This window comes from Solanum lycopersicum, chromosome 4, assembly GCF_036512215.1.
Source record: "Solanum lycopersicum chromosome 4, SLM_r2.1".
Taxonomy (NCBI): Eukaryota; Viridiplantae; Streptophyta; class Magnoliopsida; order Solanales; family Solanaceae; genus Solanum; species Solanum lycopersicum.
In genome coordinates, this window is record NC_090803.1 from 33,342,478 (window position 1) to 33,362,271 (window position 19,794).

A 19,794-nucleotide genomic window follows, 5' to 3' on the forward strand; every position below is an offset into this window, starting at 1 on the left:
TACTTATTTTGAGAAATAAATCATGAAAGTAGAAGATAAATGCATTAGTTATTGGTATTAACCGGTAACCTCTTATTATTTATCTAAGGATGCAAAAATAATTTTTAAAGGTTAAAAATTTTAATATTTATCATGTGTGACTTTGGAAAAAGTTTTACAAATCATATGTTTTTTGAATGAATTTTCTTTGGCAAATAGTGTTACCTTTAAAATTCACTAATTTGCAGAATGAGATATGCATATTTTTTTTAATAAAATAGTATGTCAAAATGTTATAGTTGAAAGACTATTTTAAAAAGAAAATCATTTCTATGTAATTATCTAAGAATTTGGTTTATTCTATTTGGAGGGAAAAAAAGATCTTGTAGTTTTGTACTCCTTGAGAATTTGATTGCGTCGGATTGTTGTAGACTAAAAACTTTAGTAGTTTTCTACTCTGAATAAATTGGACTATGCAATTGATTTGAAGAATATTAAAATTTCACCTAATAAGTCAGTGTTGTACTTTTTATTTTCTACAAACTTCATTGTTACATAGAAACAAAATTGTACAAAAAAATTGTCCTTATCAACTCAAGGATGTGGCTCAAGTGTGGTTTGAGAAATGGAGGGGTGAGAGACCCTTAGAAATCGGTCTGGTTGATTGGGAGGAAATTAAAGAGGCTTTCCTAAATAGTTTCTTTACCGAAGAGTGGAGAGAGAAGAATATGGTTGAATTCATGAACCTTCGTCAAGGGGGAATGAGTGTTCAAGAGTACTCTCTCAAATTCACCCAACTCTCGAAGTATGCCCCAACCATGGTAGCCATCCCTAGGGATAGGATGAACAAGTTTGTGATGGGAGTGTCTAGCTTGGTGGAGAAAGAGTGTCGTACAGCAATGCTTCTTAATGATATGGATATTTCTAGGCTCATGGTGTATGCCCAACAAATTGAGGAATCCAAAATTAGGGAGATAAGGCAAGAGGGTGAGAGGCCTAGGTCGGATAATTCTAGTCACCAAAAACCAAAGAAGAGGTCCTATCATCAAGATTCTTCCATGGGAAACAAGCATAGGGTTCCAAACAACAATTCCCAAGGTAATGGCCACACTTTTGAGAGGACTTGGTGCACTTCTTGTGGAAAGCAACATATGGGTAGGTGTCTTACCGGTATGGATGGTTGTTTTGCATGTCGTAATAAGGGCCACAAAATGAGGGACTGCCCTAACATCAAATCAAGAGGTAAGGAGGTCAAACAAGCTCCTCAGGGTTGCCTAGATCCCAATGTTCCAAAGAAGACTCACCTCTAGGGAGGTGAAAGCTAAGAAGTAGTACTAATCCGGAATTGATAGTCCCGGTAAGTCTTAAATCTTTATGATTGTTTGATATATGTTATTACATGAGTTTATATGGTTTTATACTTCATATTATCATGCCGTTTTGATGAAATGCATAAGGAATAGATTTTTTTTTTTCTAACATGTTGACAGTGTTATAGTGATGTTCACTGTAAGTTTTCTGAATTTTGAAAAAAATGTTTTGTCTTGAATTGAATTTTCAATGTGTATAAATGTTTTTTGATATGAGCATGTTTAAAGTTGTAGGAGGTAATTCCTTCATAAGAGAAGGACAGAGATGAATTTTGAAATTTGTGAAGTTTTGCGAAAGTTTCTTATGTTGCAAAGTGTGTGAAGGTGTGAATCTATGCTCCTTTCTAGTTGATTCTTTGATTTTGAGTGTTTTGATCCTGATTGTAATGCGTTATGAGTTTCCAATGGTGTCTTTTAGGTCTTAAAGTTTAGTGTCATTCGAGGACGAATGTTATTCCAAGTGGGGGAGAATTTAACACCCTAAAATGAACTAAGGTTAACTAGAGCTAAATGAATGTTTATTGAGTTAATTTTAAGTTAAAATGAATTAAATTGATGTTATTAGGCAGTGCGTAAAGTTTGGTTATGTTTTGAGGTCAATCGTCCAAGAATGTCCATGACGTTCGGAAGATATGCCTTATAAAGTGCTTGTGTGTTTTGATGTGTTTGAGTGAGTTTTACATGTTCGTTTTAATCAAAATTGATTTGGGATATTCCTAAGACCTAGAAGAATATTTTTAGGGGTTTAACATCTGGGAACGACCCCACCTAGGACCCACAAGGGGCCCTAGAGAAGGGCCCATGACTTGGACCCAAACTGCCTTGGCAGCGTCCACCAACTAACCAAACGACAGCCAATGATATAGCCAACAGCCCGTCAACTTGGTCCATTGATTGGACCTGAAAGTCTTTCATGTTTGGAAGCTGAAGTCTCAACCAACAAACCACCACCAACGGACCGTCCATGGACAAACGGTCCGTTGGTTGGTCTTGTTGGAGCTGTCTGCAAAAGTTGTTAAGAGGCTGCCCTTGCTTGGGGTGTTTGGTAGATTCACCCCAAGTCTTTTAAGGACCTTGGACGTTTATCTTAGGGTCTATTAGGTATATTAAAGTGTTTTAAACCCTAAGACCAAATTTTAGACCTCATTTCCTGAAACCCAAAACCCCTCTAACTTAGAACTCTCTCTCTCAAACTCCATAGAAGCTAGAAGTCAAGAAGGAGCTCGGAGGGATGTTGGTGGTCAAGTTATTCATCAAAGCCAGTGGGGTTTCTGTTGTATAAGGTATGGTATCCATTCTGTAACTCTTTTCCGTTCAAAGAGTCACTTCTAATGGATTTTCATAAAGCGTTTTCAACCCTAGTTTCCTCAATCTTCAACTCTAAATATGGATCTTGCGTGAACACGTTTCTAATGATTCAAAAATGATGTTTCTAATATTAGTTGATCATTTTAATGCTAAAACTTCAATGAAATCATAATAAAGTTTTTTATCAAATTGTGGCATAAGAAATGGGTTAAATGAGCTTGGTTTTGTAGTCTTTGAGCTTTGCTTTACTTGTGTTGTTGTTGATGTTTAGATAATTCCCTAAGTGATAATTTAGGATGAATTTTTGATTAAAATGTTATAGGTTATGGAACTAAAGGGTAAGTTGGTTATGTTGTTTAACTTTAATTTCGAAATGCTCTTGAGTGGTATGGTCCACCTTCTTGGTGGCAGGTGTTTACTTAAATTGTATGATTATGAAGTTACTTATATATTGTGAATGAGGCCATGAAGGCTTGTTATGTGAAGTAAGATTATAATAATGTTATTCTTGTTAAATGTGCCTTATGAAGCTAATATGTGAAGTAGGCTAGAGAGTATGCTTAAATTAAGTATATGTTTATGTGAAGCATGTAAATTGTGTAATGTGATGAATAAAGGTCTAAGCATGTAAAGAAGTTAAATGTAAATGAAAATGATGCTTATGTGCAAGGTGTGATCACATGTACACACACGTCACACTTAAAAGAATGAATGAATCTATGTTAAGTCAAAGGGGGAGTTTTGGGGTGAACACCCTTCCTGATTTGAGATGAAGTGTTTATTAGAAACCTCATTACATCCTAAGAGCTTTCTAATATAAGTCAAAGGATGAATTCCCTTAGTGAGTTGAAATGTGGTGTTCACTAGTTATCATTAACTTATAGTTTATAATATTTAGAATACGTGGGGGCTATGCCTATATGAAGAAGAGGTGGGTTATACTTCATGAGTTGAGATGTTGTATCACAGTGTACCTCTTGAGATGATTACTACTCGTTAGTAGAGAATGAGGTACTTCGTAGCAATATCCTTATCCCTTAACTATCCGCCCACATAGGTGTAGTATTGGGCAAGCCATGTAAAAGCTAAGAGAATGACCTTACTCTAGGCAAGTGAGGAACCTTCATCCGATAGGGTTAATATCGGGATTCAATATCTAGCTCTCATGGTCTATGTCTGTTAAGCTAAATCCTACAAAAGTAATGAAAGTGGTAAGTCTTCAAAAAGAGTGTACTACTTAGGGAAGGTAGTAAAATGGGATGCTATTTATCCATTGCACTAGGTAGGCATTCCTAAAGGGGAGTCTTGGCGAACCTTATATGAATTAAATGAACTAAGTCTCCTAAAAGAACGTAATACTTAGGGTAGGTAGTGGAATGGGACGATATCTATCCATTGCACTTAGTAGACCTTTCGAAAGCGGAGTCGTGGTGCCAAGCCTTCTAAAAGAGTATACAACTTAGGGTAGGTGGTGGTATGGGACGCCATCTACTCATTGCACTAAATAGGCATTCCGAAAGAAAAGTCTTGGTGGGCTGCTTGAGTGTTCTTCTAATGTCTTGTCATTGTGTGGTGGCTTGTTCTCCCAAGGTGAGTAAGCCAAAAGGGTAGTCTTGAGGATCAGTTTGGTGTGAATTGAATGAGGCATATGCGTACTTATTCATGTCTTAGCTTGGTGAGTCTTCGGATAACCTAACTTAGGGAAACTCCAAAAGATATGAGTTCTTTTCCTCTTTGCTTGGCCTTGGAAGTTCACTATTTTTTTGGAATAGGATAGTTGACTATGATTTGGAACAAGCTTACTGTAATTATTTTGGAAGTTTAGTGTAAATGCTCCTTTTTGTTAAAATTATGGAAATTCTTCTCTAAGTGTTAAATGATGATTCTTATATTGCTTTACTTCTATATTATTGAATGTTTTACTTAATTGGCATGAAAATGTATTTTTACTAAAATGTCCCTTTTTGCATGTCTTTGCATATGCCATACTTAGTACATTATTTATACTAACCCCATTTTTTTTATACTCTATAAGTATAGGTTAGAGGCTTTTTGAAAGATTTGAAGGTGAAGCTTGGGAAATTTACTATTTCAAGATTTGGTATGTCCTCTTTAAGTTGGCTTGTGACGATGAGATTCTCTAAGTATTTATGAAAAACCTTCTTTTTATTAAATGCCATGAAAAGTTTTAAATCCCGCACTACTTTTCATGTCTTGTGTAATGAACGATAGCTAAGGGCTTGTACAAGACCCTAAGGGGTCAAGTATGCCCGTTCATGACCCAAGGGTTCTCCCTAACTTCTACGGGATACTTTCTGGTCGTGACAGTTAAGTTTTTAGTAACAACTGAACTATTAAATATTATTCACTCTTATATATAAAAGAATAAAAATTAGTCGGTTAGAGTATAAACTATCTATATTAGGGAGATATTCAATATTTTTTTCATCTTAAATGAAAATTTAGTCAATTGAGGCGAGCTAATACCGACAATGTATATGTTTTGACCGATTTTTTAATATGTCGGGTGATGTTAGAGATCAAACTAGTTTATATATACTTGAAATGTATGTCAAAAAATTGTAGGATTCTTTGTAAAGAACCAAGTTTCGCTTACTCTTGCTAATATTCATCCCTTACATTAGAGAAGAACATTCTTACGGCATGATTAGAATCAAATTACTAGAAAAGTTATGACATTGTTTGATAAACAAAAGGATCCAAGAAAATGGTGAATTATTATTATTATTATTATTATTGTTGTTGTTGTTGTTGTTGTTGTTGTTGTTGTTGTTGTTGTTGTTGTTGTTGTTGTTGTTGTTGTTGTTATTATTATTATTATTGTTATTATTATTATTATTATCATCATCATCATTATTATTATTATTATTACTATTATTATTATTATTATTATTATTATTATTACTATTATTATTATTATTATTATTATTACTATTATTATTATTATTATTATCATCATCGATATTGTTATCTTTATCTCCGGTATTCAGACTAACAAACAAGAAATAATAAAAGATGAAAAGAAAAAGCAGAACTATTTGAGTCCACAAAACGCATTATGTGTCCTTAAGAAATTTAATCCCCTCAAATAACCAAGGTTGAAGATTAATTCCTCTCAACATAAAACGAATTAATCATCAAAGAAGTAGTGGTACCTCAAACTTCGATAATTTCAACTAACTCAAAAAGACAGCAACGAATCACACACACAAACATGATCGATTGATTTTGTTTTGTAAGAACTATATGCAGAACAAGGGAAGAATTGTATAGAGAAAAATGAGAGAAAGTTTCTCTATTTGTAGCCAACAAAGGGTAAATGTCACAACTCTTTGGAAAAAAAGACAACCTTTCAAAAAGGTCACAATCCTTTGGAGGGCACAATCCTTTAGAAAATACACAACCTTTTATAAAGGTCACAACTATTTATAATAGTCACTCCCTATTGTTAAAACATATGCATGAAAAATTGTGTAATTCGGAAGTAAGGATTGATTGCATCTAGATAAAGGGATTTCCCTTTAAACTTTTCATAGCGTCACAACCCAGACATCGTGATTGACACCACACTAACTCTCCGGTGGGAGAACCATCAATACTAATTAGCTAAGAAGATAACCAAACAAATAAGACATTTAAATATACGAATGCAGGTTTAAATGCTACGGAAAACATAGGGAGTTTCCACAAACTCTAAACAAAAGCCTAATAACTAAGCAAATGCGGAAAAACATCTAGAACTCGAAACTCTATGTACAAAAACATCTAAGGTTCAACCATAAGTCTAAACAAGAAGGGTTAAAACCCCAATCTAACATAAACTAACTAAAGAACTAGTCTAAAATTGAAATGTGTACGGAGACAGAAAAGACAACTCGTGGTAGCCCAGAAGAACTGATCACCCTTGAATTCGAACAATCACTAACATTCTAAGCAGGTCTGTTAATAGCCGCTTAAAAATGCCCTATACTCAACAAAAGAAAGAGCAAGTGTAGTATCAATACACAACCACAGTGTAGGTAGGATCACACGGCTATCTCACTAAGCGCAACATATATAAGTCATTACAACATAATAATCACATTCATATACCGAACATATATAATATCACTATCATTTAAAAAATAATGTACAATTTCACATTTATGATCTGCATGCTTCTTATGTCTACTCTGGGCTACTAAAAGTTTAGTTTGAATACTCCTCATCTTTTCTTGAGCATCCTTCACTATATCAACTCCCAAAAGTTTTCTTCAGCCTCGAGCCATACTATTGGTAATCTATATCCCCTCCCATATAATGTCCTAAATGGTGTCCTATCAATACTGGAGTAATAACTAATATTATAAGATAATTCATACAAAGGTAAGAACTTATCCCAATGCCCTCCAAAATTAATTACACATGCCCTCAACATGTTTACTAACATTTGAATAGTCCTCTCTAACTGCCCTTCCATATGTAAATGGAAATCGGTACTAAAACTGAGTTGTGTGCCCAATTCATCATGTAATTTCCTACAAAACATGGAGGTAAATTGTATAGCACGGTCTGAGATGATAGAAAACCTCATGCAACCTCACTATCTTTTTCACATGAACCTTAGCCAAGTGTTCATCATTATATTACATTCTTAACGGAATAAAATGGGCTGACTTAGTCAATCTATCAATCACTACCCAAATAGAATCAAACTTTCCATAAGCCTTGGGAATACCAACCAAGAAATTCATGGCTATCCTTTCCCACTTCCATTACGAAATTGACATTTTTAGAAGCAAACCAGGACTTTGGTGCTCATATTTACTTATTGGCAATTTTGACACTTAACCACAAACTCCGTTGTATCCTTATACATACCAACCACTAATAAATTGGCTTCAAATCTTGTTATATCATGTTCACGCCCGGATAAATAGAATATTGTGAACCATGGGATTCTGTCAACAATTTATGAATCAAGTCATCAAGTGAAGAACACAAATCCTTTCTTTAAAATTGAGCACACCTTCCACATCAAGAGTGCTCTCTTATACCTTACCAATCATAGTCTTCTTCTTAAGTTCATTCAAATTTTCATCCACAAATTTCTTGGCCTGGATCTCTTCAATAAACATGGCCCTAACTCTAATGCTAGCTAACACCCCACTTTTTTCTAAGATGCCCAACTGCATGCACTTAGACTCCAAGGTTTGAATCTCCTTAGCCAAGGATCCCCTAGTTACACTCAAGAAAATTAAACAACCCATACTTACCACTTCTTGACTTAAAACGTCTGCCACTAAATTAGCCTTACCTAGATGGTATTGAATGGTGACATCATAATCTTTGAGTCACTCCATCCACCTTTGTTATCTCAAATTCATATCCTTTTGAGTGAACACCTGTTGCAAACTATGATGATTAGTAAACACTTCACACTTGACACCATAGAGGTCATGGACCAAGATCTTAAGAAAAAACACTAATGTTTCCAAATATAAATCATGATTTAGATAATTCCTCTCGTTTGCCTTCAACTATCGCGATGCATAAACTATAACATTCTTATCATATACTAAGATAGCACCAAAATAATAATGTGAAGCATCACAATAAATTATACAATTTTAACTTTTTGCTGGTAGTGCTAAGATAGGTGCGGTGGTCAAGAGAGTCTTAAGCTTTTGAAATATCTCATCATATTTTAAAGCCCGTTCAAAGGGTACCTCTTTTTCATCAAATTTGTCAAGTGAGTGGTGATATAAGAAAAGTTCTTCACCAATCGATGATAGAAGCTTGCGAGTCCTACAAAACTCCTATCTTTCATCACAGAGCTAGGACGAACCCAATTTTTAATCGCCTCAATATTTTGGGGATCTACCATTACCCCTTCTTTAAAAACTACATGTTCCTAAAATGCAACTGAAGTCAACCAAAATTCATGCTTAGAAAAATTTCATATGCAACCTTAGTTTCCCAAGAGCACCCAAAAACATACGAAGATGGTCGGCATTCTCTTCATCACTTTTCAAATAGACCAAAATATCATCTATAAAGACAATGACAAATGAATCAAGAAATGGCTTGAACACAGCTCATTAAACTCATTAAAGTTGTTGGCACATTAGTCAACCGAAATGACATAACTAGAAACTCGTAGTTCCCATAGTGAGTTTATGAGTTGTCTTGGGCACATCCTCAAGCCTACTCTTCAGCAGATGGTAACCATACCGTAGATCATTCTTGGATAAAACTGATGCACCTTGTAATTGGTCAAAAATATCATCTAATCGAGGCAACAGGTACTTGTTTTGAATGGTGACCATATTCAATTGTCAGTAATCTATACACATCCTCCTACTACCATCATTTTTCTTAACAAACAAAATAGGAACACCCCACTGAGAAGAACTAGAACGAAAAAATCATTTATCAAAAATCTTAAGGATTTGATCCTTGAGCTCTCTTAATTCCGCCGAAGCCATGCGATATGGAGTGATGGAAATGGGAAGAGTACGAGGTTCTAAATCAATGCAGAAATCTATATCTCTATCAGGAGGCATACCAAACAAATCATTAGAAAACAATTCTCTAAATTGTTACACCACGGGATTAGACTCAATAGATAGATACTTAACCTTCACAACATGAATATAAGCCAAATAAGTCGTACAATCGTGCCTTACCAGTTTCCTAACCCGAATGAAGGATATAATCTTAGCTTGCTTAGGCTTGTACACCCTGTCACACTCTAACTTTTCCCTTCCCGGAATTTATAGAGTTACAGACCAGTATTATAAGAACATCATAATAGGGGGAAAACCAAGTCATGCCTAAGATCATATCAAAAAATAACCAAATCATCCCAAGTCTGAAAATCCATTAATAAAATAGGAAAAGCACGTTAAATATAGTTGACTATAACAAACTTCCAAACTATGTTAGAGACATGGATGAGTGCATTAAATATATCAAAAATTAAATAGAAACCTGATCACATAGCATATCAGTCATTCGGTCATAGTTAAAAATCGTACTTGTGATCACTAATCAAGTACCTCTACCTCGGTCCTTCCCAAAAAGGCATAACACTACGCTCTATCATCGTGAGGGTCTACTTCCCTACCTGGATGCAATGTACCTCTTCTTACATTACCATTTCTCCTACCTTTGTGGCCTCGTTGATATACTCCTCTCCCATTTTGTGGATTCTTTCTACCGTTACTACCATTTCCCGTGGGTACCAAAACTCTAGAGTGTTGCTGCGCGAAATTCATCACGTGTGGGTGGGGAAAATCTCCTCACATACATAGGTTCTCCATAGTTATAGAAAGTACGATAAAAAGTATGGACTACTATGTGCCAATTGTGTGACTCCCTAACTATCCTGAATTAAATTATGAGGTGGAGTTCCCGAGTAATTACCTGTAAAGGCGGGCATAGCAGACTGAATTGGCATTGTTGCAAGCTTTAGCCTCCTGGAGTAAGATTGTAACATATAGTAACTTGAATTAACTAATAATAAGCTGAAAACCCAAAAAATATCAATATTGGGAATAAGTAAGGAAATCTGGAAAATTTTCGGCTTTCAAAAATGAGTTTTTGTCATTTTTAAACGACCATAACTTCCAGCTCAGAAAAAGTTTGAATGAGTTCCACATATGGTTGGAAATAAATTGGGAAGATCTATCCAACGTTGTTGAGTTTGCAAAAATCCAATGTCATATAAGAGTGATATGCTTTTTGGGAGTTAGGATGTTGAGTTGAGGAAAATCAATCCGGATTTTAGTAGGATAAAGTTGTCTTTTTTCCCTAGCATTTCCTAATTCATTTTAAGGTTATATTAGGGGTAAAACCAAGTCCAAAATCAGTTTTAGAAAACCAAGAATGCTTAGGGATTGGGAGAAAAGATAAAAGAAGAGAAAGATCAAAAATTGTCCAAGAATGCTAAGATCGTTGCGTGGATTTCGTCAGGGGTAATCCCTATCGAGGTATGTGAGATATTTATGTGTTGGGTCCTTCCACCCACACCCTAATTTTATTTAATTCATCAAGTTATTGTTTATTAAATTATGAACATGGAAGTTCTTGACGAAAAATTGTGATCGTGTTGGTTGAATTATAGTTCATATCTAGTAGTTTTAATTTAAGTTTCAGGACTATTTTTGGGTCTAATCTATTGGGTATTGAGTATATAAATGGTTATAAGTGCGGCAAAGATCCATAAAAGTTTAGGACGTTTAGATATGAAAAACTGAGAAGAAAAGTCAAAAATCCCGTCTAAAAACCCTTGGGGCGCCGCGTCTAAGCCCATCAAGACAAGCTCGAACAGACAGGCCCTGGTGCGGCGCGCTAGCCAGAGTACCTCAGACCAGAGTCTTTCCATCAAGCTCTGGCTCTCTACCTCTCTCATTGCTCTCTGCCTCTCTCATAGCGCTTAGGTCACCTGGAGACCCCGTTCGTTCCCTATCTTTTCGTGCGAGTTCCTAAGTGATGTACCTATCATTCCTAGTTGATTCAAACACTCTAAATTACATATAAAAATCATGAAATCATCCATAAACATGATATCATGATCCTTGAATCCATTACCCAATTCAATGAAACTTAGAATCAAGGTTAAGATAGTTAAGAAGTCAAGTTCAAAGCTATGAAAGTGAGTTAAAGTAAAGCTTTTTAAAGTTCTTAGAGTCTTACTTAAACATTTTTAACTTCGTTTTAAGGTTCGAGTTTGAGTTAAGGATAATAGTAAACGTTGAGTTCATTTCTCAAAAGGTGTAAGGGAACTAAGTATTCCATAGGAAGTTTATAAATGTTTTTACATTTGAGTCAAGAAAAGAAAGAGTTCCAAAAGAGTTTTTGATTAAAAAGGGGAGCATTGATCCAAGAGGAGTTTTTTAAAACTAAAAGAGTTTATCAACTTATCTCAACTCGGAGGAAAGAGGCTATTTTAAAAGCATGAGCTAAAGTATATTTTTGGAGTAGTATTGAGCACTGATGTGGGATGAGAGTTCAGATTAACTCAAGTTTCAATGTAAAACATATAGCCATCATGGATATTTAAATGTCATATTTTAAAGATGATCATGTAAGTTAGCTAGTGGATCCACTTAGTTGAGAATGTATTGTTCGACAGCTAAGTATAGGACAGTTCTGGCAGCGTGGGCGAGATGTTGTATCACCACTTCATAGCATAGTTGTGGTTGTCGGTTAGAGAGATATATTATATATGTCTTTATTGTTTATATTGAGTTGTTATCTTGTGAGTCAGGCAGAGTCAAGGTAAGTTCATCCTTAATCTATTTCAAGCTTTATAGATGTGTTTAGCATTTCAACTACATACTCATACATTATATGTACTGATTTCAGTTAGCCTGCATCGTCTTATGATGCATACATAGGTAACCAAGATCAGCACGCAATGCTTCATTGATCTAGATCGAGCTCCAAAGTCAGAGGTGAGCCTCCTGAAATTTTAGAGGACATCCTTTTCATTTGCTTTACTCGTTTAGTTCATTAGTATGTTGTGGGGTATGTCCCAACATCCATATCAGTTAGTTTAGAGGCTTCCTAGACAGCTAGTAGTTCAGTAGTCTTACTTTTGATTCTTGTGTTGAAGACTTGAGTTTCCATTTTGGCCAATTTGAATATTTAAACTTTTGAACCAATCAAGATAGTACTACAGTGCAATTTAGTTAAGCTCTTTCATTCGTAAGTATGATTATTGTCTTCCGCTGAGTTAAGTAAGCCAAGCCAAGGGCTTGCTCGAGGCTAACAATGATCATCGAGTGTCGGCCACGTCCAAGATGTAGGCTCCGGGTGTGACAAACTTGGCATTAGAGCACAGAGTTCAAGAGTCCTATGGAGTCTATGAAGTCGTGTCCGTAGAGTCTTACTCATCGATGTGAAGTGCGCCACTATATTATTAGGAGTCTACGACATTTAGAAAAATCTCACTTCTTTCATATTCATTTTTGTGCGTTAGAGTTTATCTCTAAAAGTCTCTCTCTAATTCGTGCTTACTCATATTTTTAAAATCTATCATTCCTCAACGAAGAGCAGTCAGAAGTCGACCAGCCAGAAGAAATAATGATGAACAAGAGATCCCTAATGCACCAGATGTGCAACCCCAAGAAGAGGTTACCAACATCGAATTTCAGGAAGGTATCCGGATGTTAAGTCAAGTAATAACTAACCAAGTCGGGCAATAGAAAGAAGCTCAAAAAGAAGGGGTTGTCACCTCGAGGGTTCGTGAGTTTCTGAGAATGACTCCTTCTAGCTTCACCGGATCAAGCACTACTGAGGATCCGAAAAACTTTGTGGAAGAGTTGAAGAAAGTGTTTGAGGTAATGCATGTGGTTGATGTTGGAAGTGTTGAATTAGTTGCATACCAACTGAAGAGTGTGGCTAGAACTTGGTTCGGCTAATTGAAGGAAGGCAGAGCTGAGGATGCACTACATCCAAGTTGGGCTTGCTTTGAAGAAGACTTTTTGGTGAGGTTCTTTCCTCGAGAACTTAAGGAAGCAAAGGTACCATAGTTCTTCACCTTGAAACAAGATTCCATGAGTGTTCATGAGTATAGGAAATTCACCCAATTATCTCGCTATGCTCCGGAGATGGTGAAGGACATACGGAGGTGAATGAGCTTGTTTGTTGCTAGTTTTGGTTGTGCTTCAAGTAAGGAAGGTAGGGATAACATGTTGATAGGTGACATGGACATATCCAAGATTATGGTTTATGTGCAACAAGTTGAAGAGGAGAAGCTGAGGGACAAAGAGGAGTAGCAAAACAAGAACTCGAAGACAGGGAATGAGTCTGTTTAACAAAAAAGTGGTTCAAGTCGACCGCATTTTCAAAAATCAAAGAGGAGCCATCATTTGCTAGTGCACCTGCGCACAGAAATCGAGGTGAGTATAGTAGCCAAATTTTGAAGAACTTAAAGTCAAGGTAGTGTGGTGCAAGGAGGAAGTAGGGTTTCTGCATATACTAAGTGATGTAGAAACCACCCAGAAAATTGTTGTGGTGGCCAGACAGGTTGTTACAAGTGTGGTCAAGAGGGTCACTTGATGAAAGAGTGCCCCAAGAATAAGCAAGGTGGTGGAAATCCGGAAATAGATCTTAATCTTTATCAGTTGCTCCACCTGACAGTGCTGCACCTAGAAAAGCCCCTTCCTGTACTGACAGAGGGGCAAACCATCTTTATACCATCACTAGCCGCCAAGAGCAAGAGAACTCTCCAGATGTTGTTACGGGTAGGATCAAAGTCTTTACTTTTGATGTGCTTTGTTAGACCCAAGAGCAAGTTTATCTTTTGTAACTCCTAATGTTGCAAATGAGTTTGAAACTCTACGTGAAAAGCTTTGTGAACCCTTTTGTGTTTCTTCACCTGTTTGGGAGTCTATCTTAGTGAAAAGAGTCTATCTGGATTGTCCTGTTTCCATCAATCACAAGAACACCATGGCTGATCTAGTAGAATTGGACATGGTAGATTTTGATGTCATTCTAGGTATGGACTGGTTCCATGCCAGTTATGCATCAATAGATTGCAGAATTCAAGTTGTCAAGTTTCAAATTCCAAATGATCCAGTCATAGAGTAGGCTAATAGTTCACCAGTGCCTAAGGATCGTTTCATTTCATACCTTAAGACGAGGAAGTTAGTCTCAAAGGGTTGTATCTATCACTTAGTCTGAGTTAATAACTCAAGTATTGAGGTACATTCCCTTTTTTAGTTTCTATAGTCAAAGAGTTTGCAGAAGTTTTTCCGGATGATCTACCCAGAGTTCCTTCTGAAAGAGTGATAGACTTTGGCATAGACATCATCCCAGATACTTGTCCTATCTCTATTCCGCCATACAGAATGGCACCAGCAGAGTTAAAAGAGCAAAGGGAAAAATTGAAAGATTTGCTAGATAAATGCTTCATTTGACCAAATGTCTCACCTTGGGGTACTCCGTTCTTATTTGTAAGAAATAAAGATAGTTCCCTTAGGATGTGTATAGACTACCGTCAATTGAATAATGTAACCATCAAGAATAAATATTTTCTCCCAAGGATAGATGATCTTTTGATAAATGTAGGGGTGTTTCTTGTTTTTCAAAGATTGACCTCAGATTGGCTATCATCAGTTGAAAGTTAGAGAATGTGATATTCCAAAGACAGCTTTCAGAATGAGATATGGGCATTCTGAATTTCTAGTTATGTCCTTTGGCTTGACAAATTCACCTGCAGCATTCATGAATCTTATGAATAGAGTTTTAAAACCTTATTTAGATCTCTTTTTCATCATCTTCATTGATGACATACTGATTTATTCAAGGAATGAAGAAGATCATGCTAGTCATCCACAGATTGTTCTTCAGACGTTGAGAGATAAGGATCTATATGTCAAGTTCTCCAAGTGTGAGTTTAGCTTAAGTCTGTGGCCTTATTAGGCCACATTGTTTTAGTTGAAGGGATTAGAGTTGACATTCATAAGATCAAAGCAGTTCAGAGTTGGCCTAGACCTACATCTCCAACGGATTCTCATCGATATCTTCTTCTTTGACCAAGATAATCAGAAGACTGTTAAGTTTCAATGGTCTAAATCTTGTAAGAACATCTTTATGGAGACGAGAAAGATATTGACCACTGCTTTAGTCTTGACCTTACCAGAGGGTACCCAAGGTTTTGTGGTGTATTGTGATGCATCAAGAGTTGTTTTGGGCTGAATGTGAATGTAGAATGGCAAGGTTATAACTTATGCCTGTAGAACTATCCAACTCATGACTTAGAATTGGTTGCAGTAGTGTTAGATTTGAAGATACGGTGCCACTACTTGTATGGTGTTCATGTTGATATATTCACTAATCACTAGAGCCTCCAATATGTGTTCACCCAGAAAGAGCGCAACCTTAGATAGAGAAGGTGGTTGGAATTACTCGAGGATTATGACATGAGTTTTCTTTAACACCCAGGTAACGCTAATGTGATTGATGATTCCTTAAGCAGGTTGTCCATGGGAAGTACTCTCCATGTCGAACAAGGAAAGAGACAGTTAGTTATACACGTGCATAGACATGCACATCTGGAAGTCAAACTTATGGATTCCACAAAAGGAGGCATAGTGGTGACCAATGGGGATAAATCATCATTAGTGTCAGAGGTGAAAGAGAAGCAAGACCAAGACCCTATTTTGCTTGAGCTTGATTTGAAGTCAAGTGTCCATAAGGAGAGAGTATTGGATTTTTATTAAGGGGGAGATGGTGTGTTGAAGTACCAACTCAGATTATGTGTACCGAAGGTGGATCGACTCCAAGAGAGGATCTTGGATGAGGCTCATTGATCCAGATATTCCATTCATCCGGGTTCCACCAAGATTAACCGTAACTTGAGAGTGGTATATTGGTGGGAAGGCATGAAGAAAGATATAGTTGAGTATATTGCCAAGTGTTCAAATTGCCAGCAAGTAAAAGTAGCACACCAAAGGCCTATAGGCTTGGCACAGAATATAGAACTTCCGGAATGGAAGTGGGAGATGATTAATATGGACTTCATCAAAGGCTTGCCAAGGGCTCGCATGCAGCATGATTCTATTTGGGTGATTGTCGATAGAATAACAAAGTCAGCCCACTTCTTGCTGGTAATAACATCATATTCAGTCGAGGATTATGCTAAGTTGTACCTTTAGTAAGTGGTAAGACTTCATGGAGTTCCGATCTCCATTATTTCAAATAGAGGAGTACAATTTACGACACAGTTCTAGAAATATTTCCATAAAGGTTTGGGTTTGAAGGTGAATTTGAGCACTGTTTTTCATCCTCAGACAGATGGAAAAGTGGAGCGTACCATCCAAACCTTAGAAGATATGATGATATCTTGTGTGATCAACTTTAAGGGGAATTATGATAATCACATACCTCTTATTGAGTTCGCTTAAAACAATAGTTACCATTCAAGCATCCAAATGGCTCCTTATCAAGCTTTGTATGGGAGAAGATGCAGGCCTCCTATTGGGTTGGTTCGAAGTTGGTGAAGAAGAGTTGATAGGACCATATCTATTTCACCAAGATATGGAGAAGGTAAAAGTGATTCAAGAAGGATTGAAGACGGAAGAAAGTCGCCAAAATTTCTACACATATGTTAGGAGAAGGTCATTAGAGTTTGAGGTGGACGATTAGGTGTATCTTAAGGTTTCACCAATGAAGAGTGTTATGAGGTTAGGTAAGAAGTGGAAACTTTGTGCCCGGTATATTGGTCCTCACAGAATCTCCAAGAGAGTTGGTAATGTAGCTAATGAGTTGGATCTACCCCAAGAGTTAGCGGCAATTCATCCGATATTCCATATTTCTATGTTGAAGAAGTGCTTCGGTGATCCTTCATTGATTCAACCAACTGATAATGTTGGGATTAAGGATAATTTATCGATGAAGATGTTCTGGTTCAGATTTTGGATTGTCAAGTTTGAAAGTTGAGGACAAAGCAAGTTACATTAGTCAAGGTCCTTTAGAGGAACCAATTCGTTGAAGTAGCGACTTAGGAAGATGAGGAGTATATGAAGAAGAGATATTCACATTTCTTTGAATATGGAGAGAATGAAGATCAAGGTATTAAATTCTCTTCTTTTTTCACGACCCAAATCGGGTCGCGACTGGCACCCACACTTACCCTCTTATGTGAGCGAACCAACCAATCTAAACCTTAACATTTCAATATAATATCAACAGAAAGTAATGCGGAAGACTTAAACTCATTAATAAAAACCAATTCAATAACTTCTAAAAACTCAACAACTATTATTATCCCCAAAATCTGGGAGTACTCATCACAAGAACATCTACTTCAAATTACTAAATCTAAGAGTATCTAAGAAGCTAAAATACATAAACAGATAGTCCATACCAGAACTTCAAGGCATCAAGACATGAAGAGGAGGATCCAGTCCAAGCTAGAAGCATTAGCTCACCCTGATATCCGGAGTAATGAAGACTGGATAGAGTTGCGGTTGAGTTGAAGACGACGGTACGTTTGTTGCACTCCACAATTTACAAAGAAAACAAATACAAGTAGGCGTCAGTACAAACACAAGTACTGAGTAGGTATCATCGGCCAACTCAAAATAGAAAACAGTATACATCAGATAACATCATAAAATCAACTAATATCCTTAGCATGCAGCATTTACAATTACCATAACCCTTGGTTACAACACCAAGCACATCAATGAGGACTCACGCCTCCTCATCATACTCATTTGGGGATTAGGTTCATTAGATTGAGTATATTAACATCTTTCGAGATTCATTATCTTTATTCCTCTCGTGTCGGTACATGACACTCCGCTCCTCATATACTATCCTGGTGTCAGAACGTGACACTCCGATCCTCATTCTATCCTGGTGTCGGAACGTGACACCCGATCCATATTCTATCCTGGTACTGGAACGTGGCACCCGATCCATATACTATCTTGGTGTCGGAACATGACACTCCGATCGTCATTTACTATCCTAGTACCGGAACGTGGCACCCGATCCATATACTATCCTGGTGTCGGAACGTGACACTCCGATTCTCATATACTATCCTGGTACCGAAACGTGGCACCCGATCCCGTAACCTCACTACTTTCATTCATCAAGCCTTCTTTTACACTAAGGCATCATCATTAACAAAGTAGATTAGGGTTTCTCAAGATTTAGGATTTAGTAGCTTCATCATGCTTATTTTATCACAATTACATAATCACATTCATGCAAGCATACAATTAAGCATATAGAAGGGTTTACAATACTACCCATACATATCATTCGCTATTAAGAGTTTACTACGAATAGTGTAAAAACCATAACCTACCTCCACCGAAGATTAGTGATCAAGCAAGCAAATTCCCCAAAGCTTTGTGTTTTCCTCTTCTCGTTCGATCCTCTCTCTCTCTTTGTTCTTTCTGTTTTCTTTATTCAAACCCTCTTTCTTTTACCCTAATTAGCATATAATTAAGAATAAAAGATGGCAATAATAACCCACTAATTTACTCAAGGTTACCTCTTTTAACCCCCAAGTAATTATACTTATTAACATTAACCCGCTAATTTTATAATTAAAGCAGGAATAGTCAAAAACGTCCCTTAAAACATTAAAGAAATCCGACTCAGCCTCAGATTACGCAGCCTGTGACAGCCTGTCGTGCCTGCGACTGTCCGTCCTGCTGCTCCGTGACAGAGTTCAGAGACTCAATTCCCTTAAAGAGTCTGTGACGGTCCGTCACGCCTGTGACGGTCCGTCCTGCCATTCAGGTTACGAAGTTCAGAGAGTCGATTTCAGTACCCATTTTTCAGAATTTCTAAGTGTTTTGAAACGAGACCCCCTCGACGGTCTGTCGTGCCCATGACGGTCCATCGTGGGATCCGTCGTCTCAGCCAATTTTTCCAGAAATAACATCTGTTGCTCAAAACGACTAAACAGGTCGTTACAATAGATACCAATTTACCCATCGTTCATCCTCGAACGATCAAAAGAAGAAAAATAAGGGCGAAAAGAAGTACCTGAATCTGTAAACAGGTGTGGGTATCTTTCTTGCATATCAGCCTCTTTCTCCCAAGTGGCTTCTTCAATGGGTCGATTCTTCCATTGAACTTTGATGGATGCAATCTCCCTTGACCTCAGCTTGCGAACTTCTCTATCTAAAATGGCAACAGGCTCCTCCTCACAAGACAAATTTTCATCAAGCAGAACTGAATCCCAACGAATGATGTAGTTTCCATCCCCATGGTATCTTTTCAACATAGACACGTGAAATACCGAATGCACTCCGGACAGCCCTAGAGGCAAGGCTAACTCATAAGCCACCTCCCCTACTCGCTTAAGTACTTCAAAGAGACCAATATACCTTGGGCTTAATTCAGCAAGACTTGTTCACCCTCCATGAACTCCAAGTCTCTAACCTGTCTATCTGCATATTCCTTTTGCCTACTTTGCGCCGCTAACAGATTTTCGTGAATAGATTTCACTTTATCTAACGATTCTCTCAGAAGGTCACTACCCCAAGGTCTACCCTCAAATGCATCAAACCACCCAATGGAAGACCTACATCTTGTCCCATATAGTGCCTCAAATGGGGCCATATCAATGCTTGAGTGATAGCTATTGTTGTAGGAG

General features: G+C 37.1%; 1 protein-coding gene across 1 annotated transcript; it reads left to right on the top strand.

Annotated features, from left to right (window-relative positions):
- Positions 1-707: 707 nt before the first annotated feature.
- LOC109120041 (uncharacterized) lies at positions 708-1,289 on the top strand. Its single transcript, XM_069296683.1, has one exon. It carries the CDS (start codon positions 708-710, stop codon positions 1,287-1,289), a length of 582 nt encoding a protein of 193 aa, XP_069152784.1.
- The last annotated feature ends 18,505 nt before the right edge of the window (positions 1,290-19,794 follow it).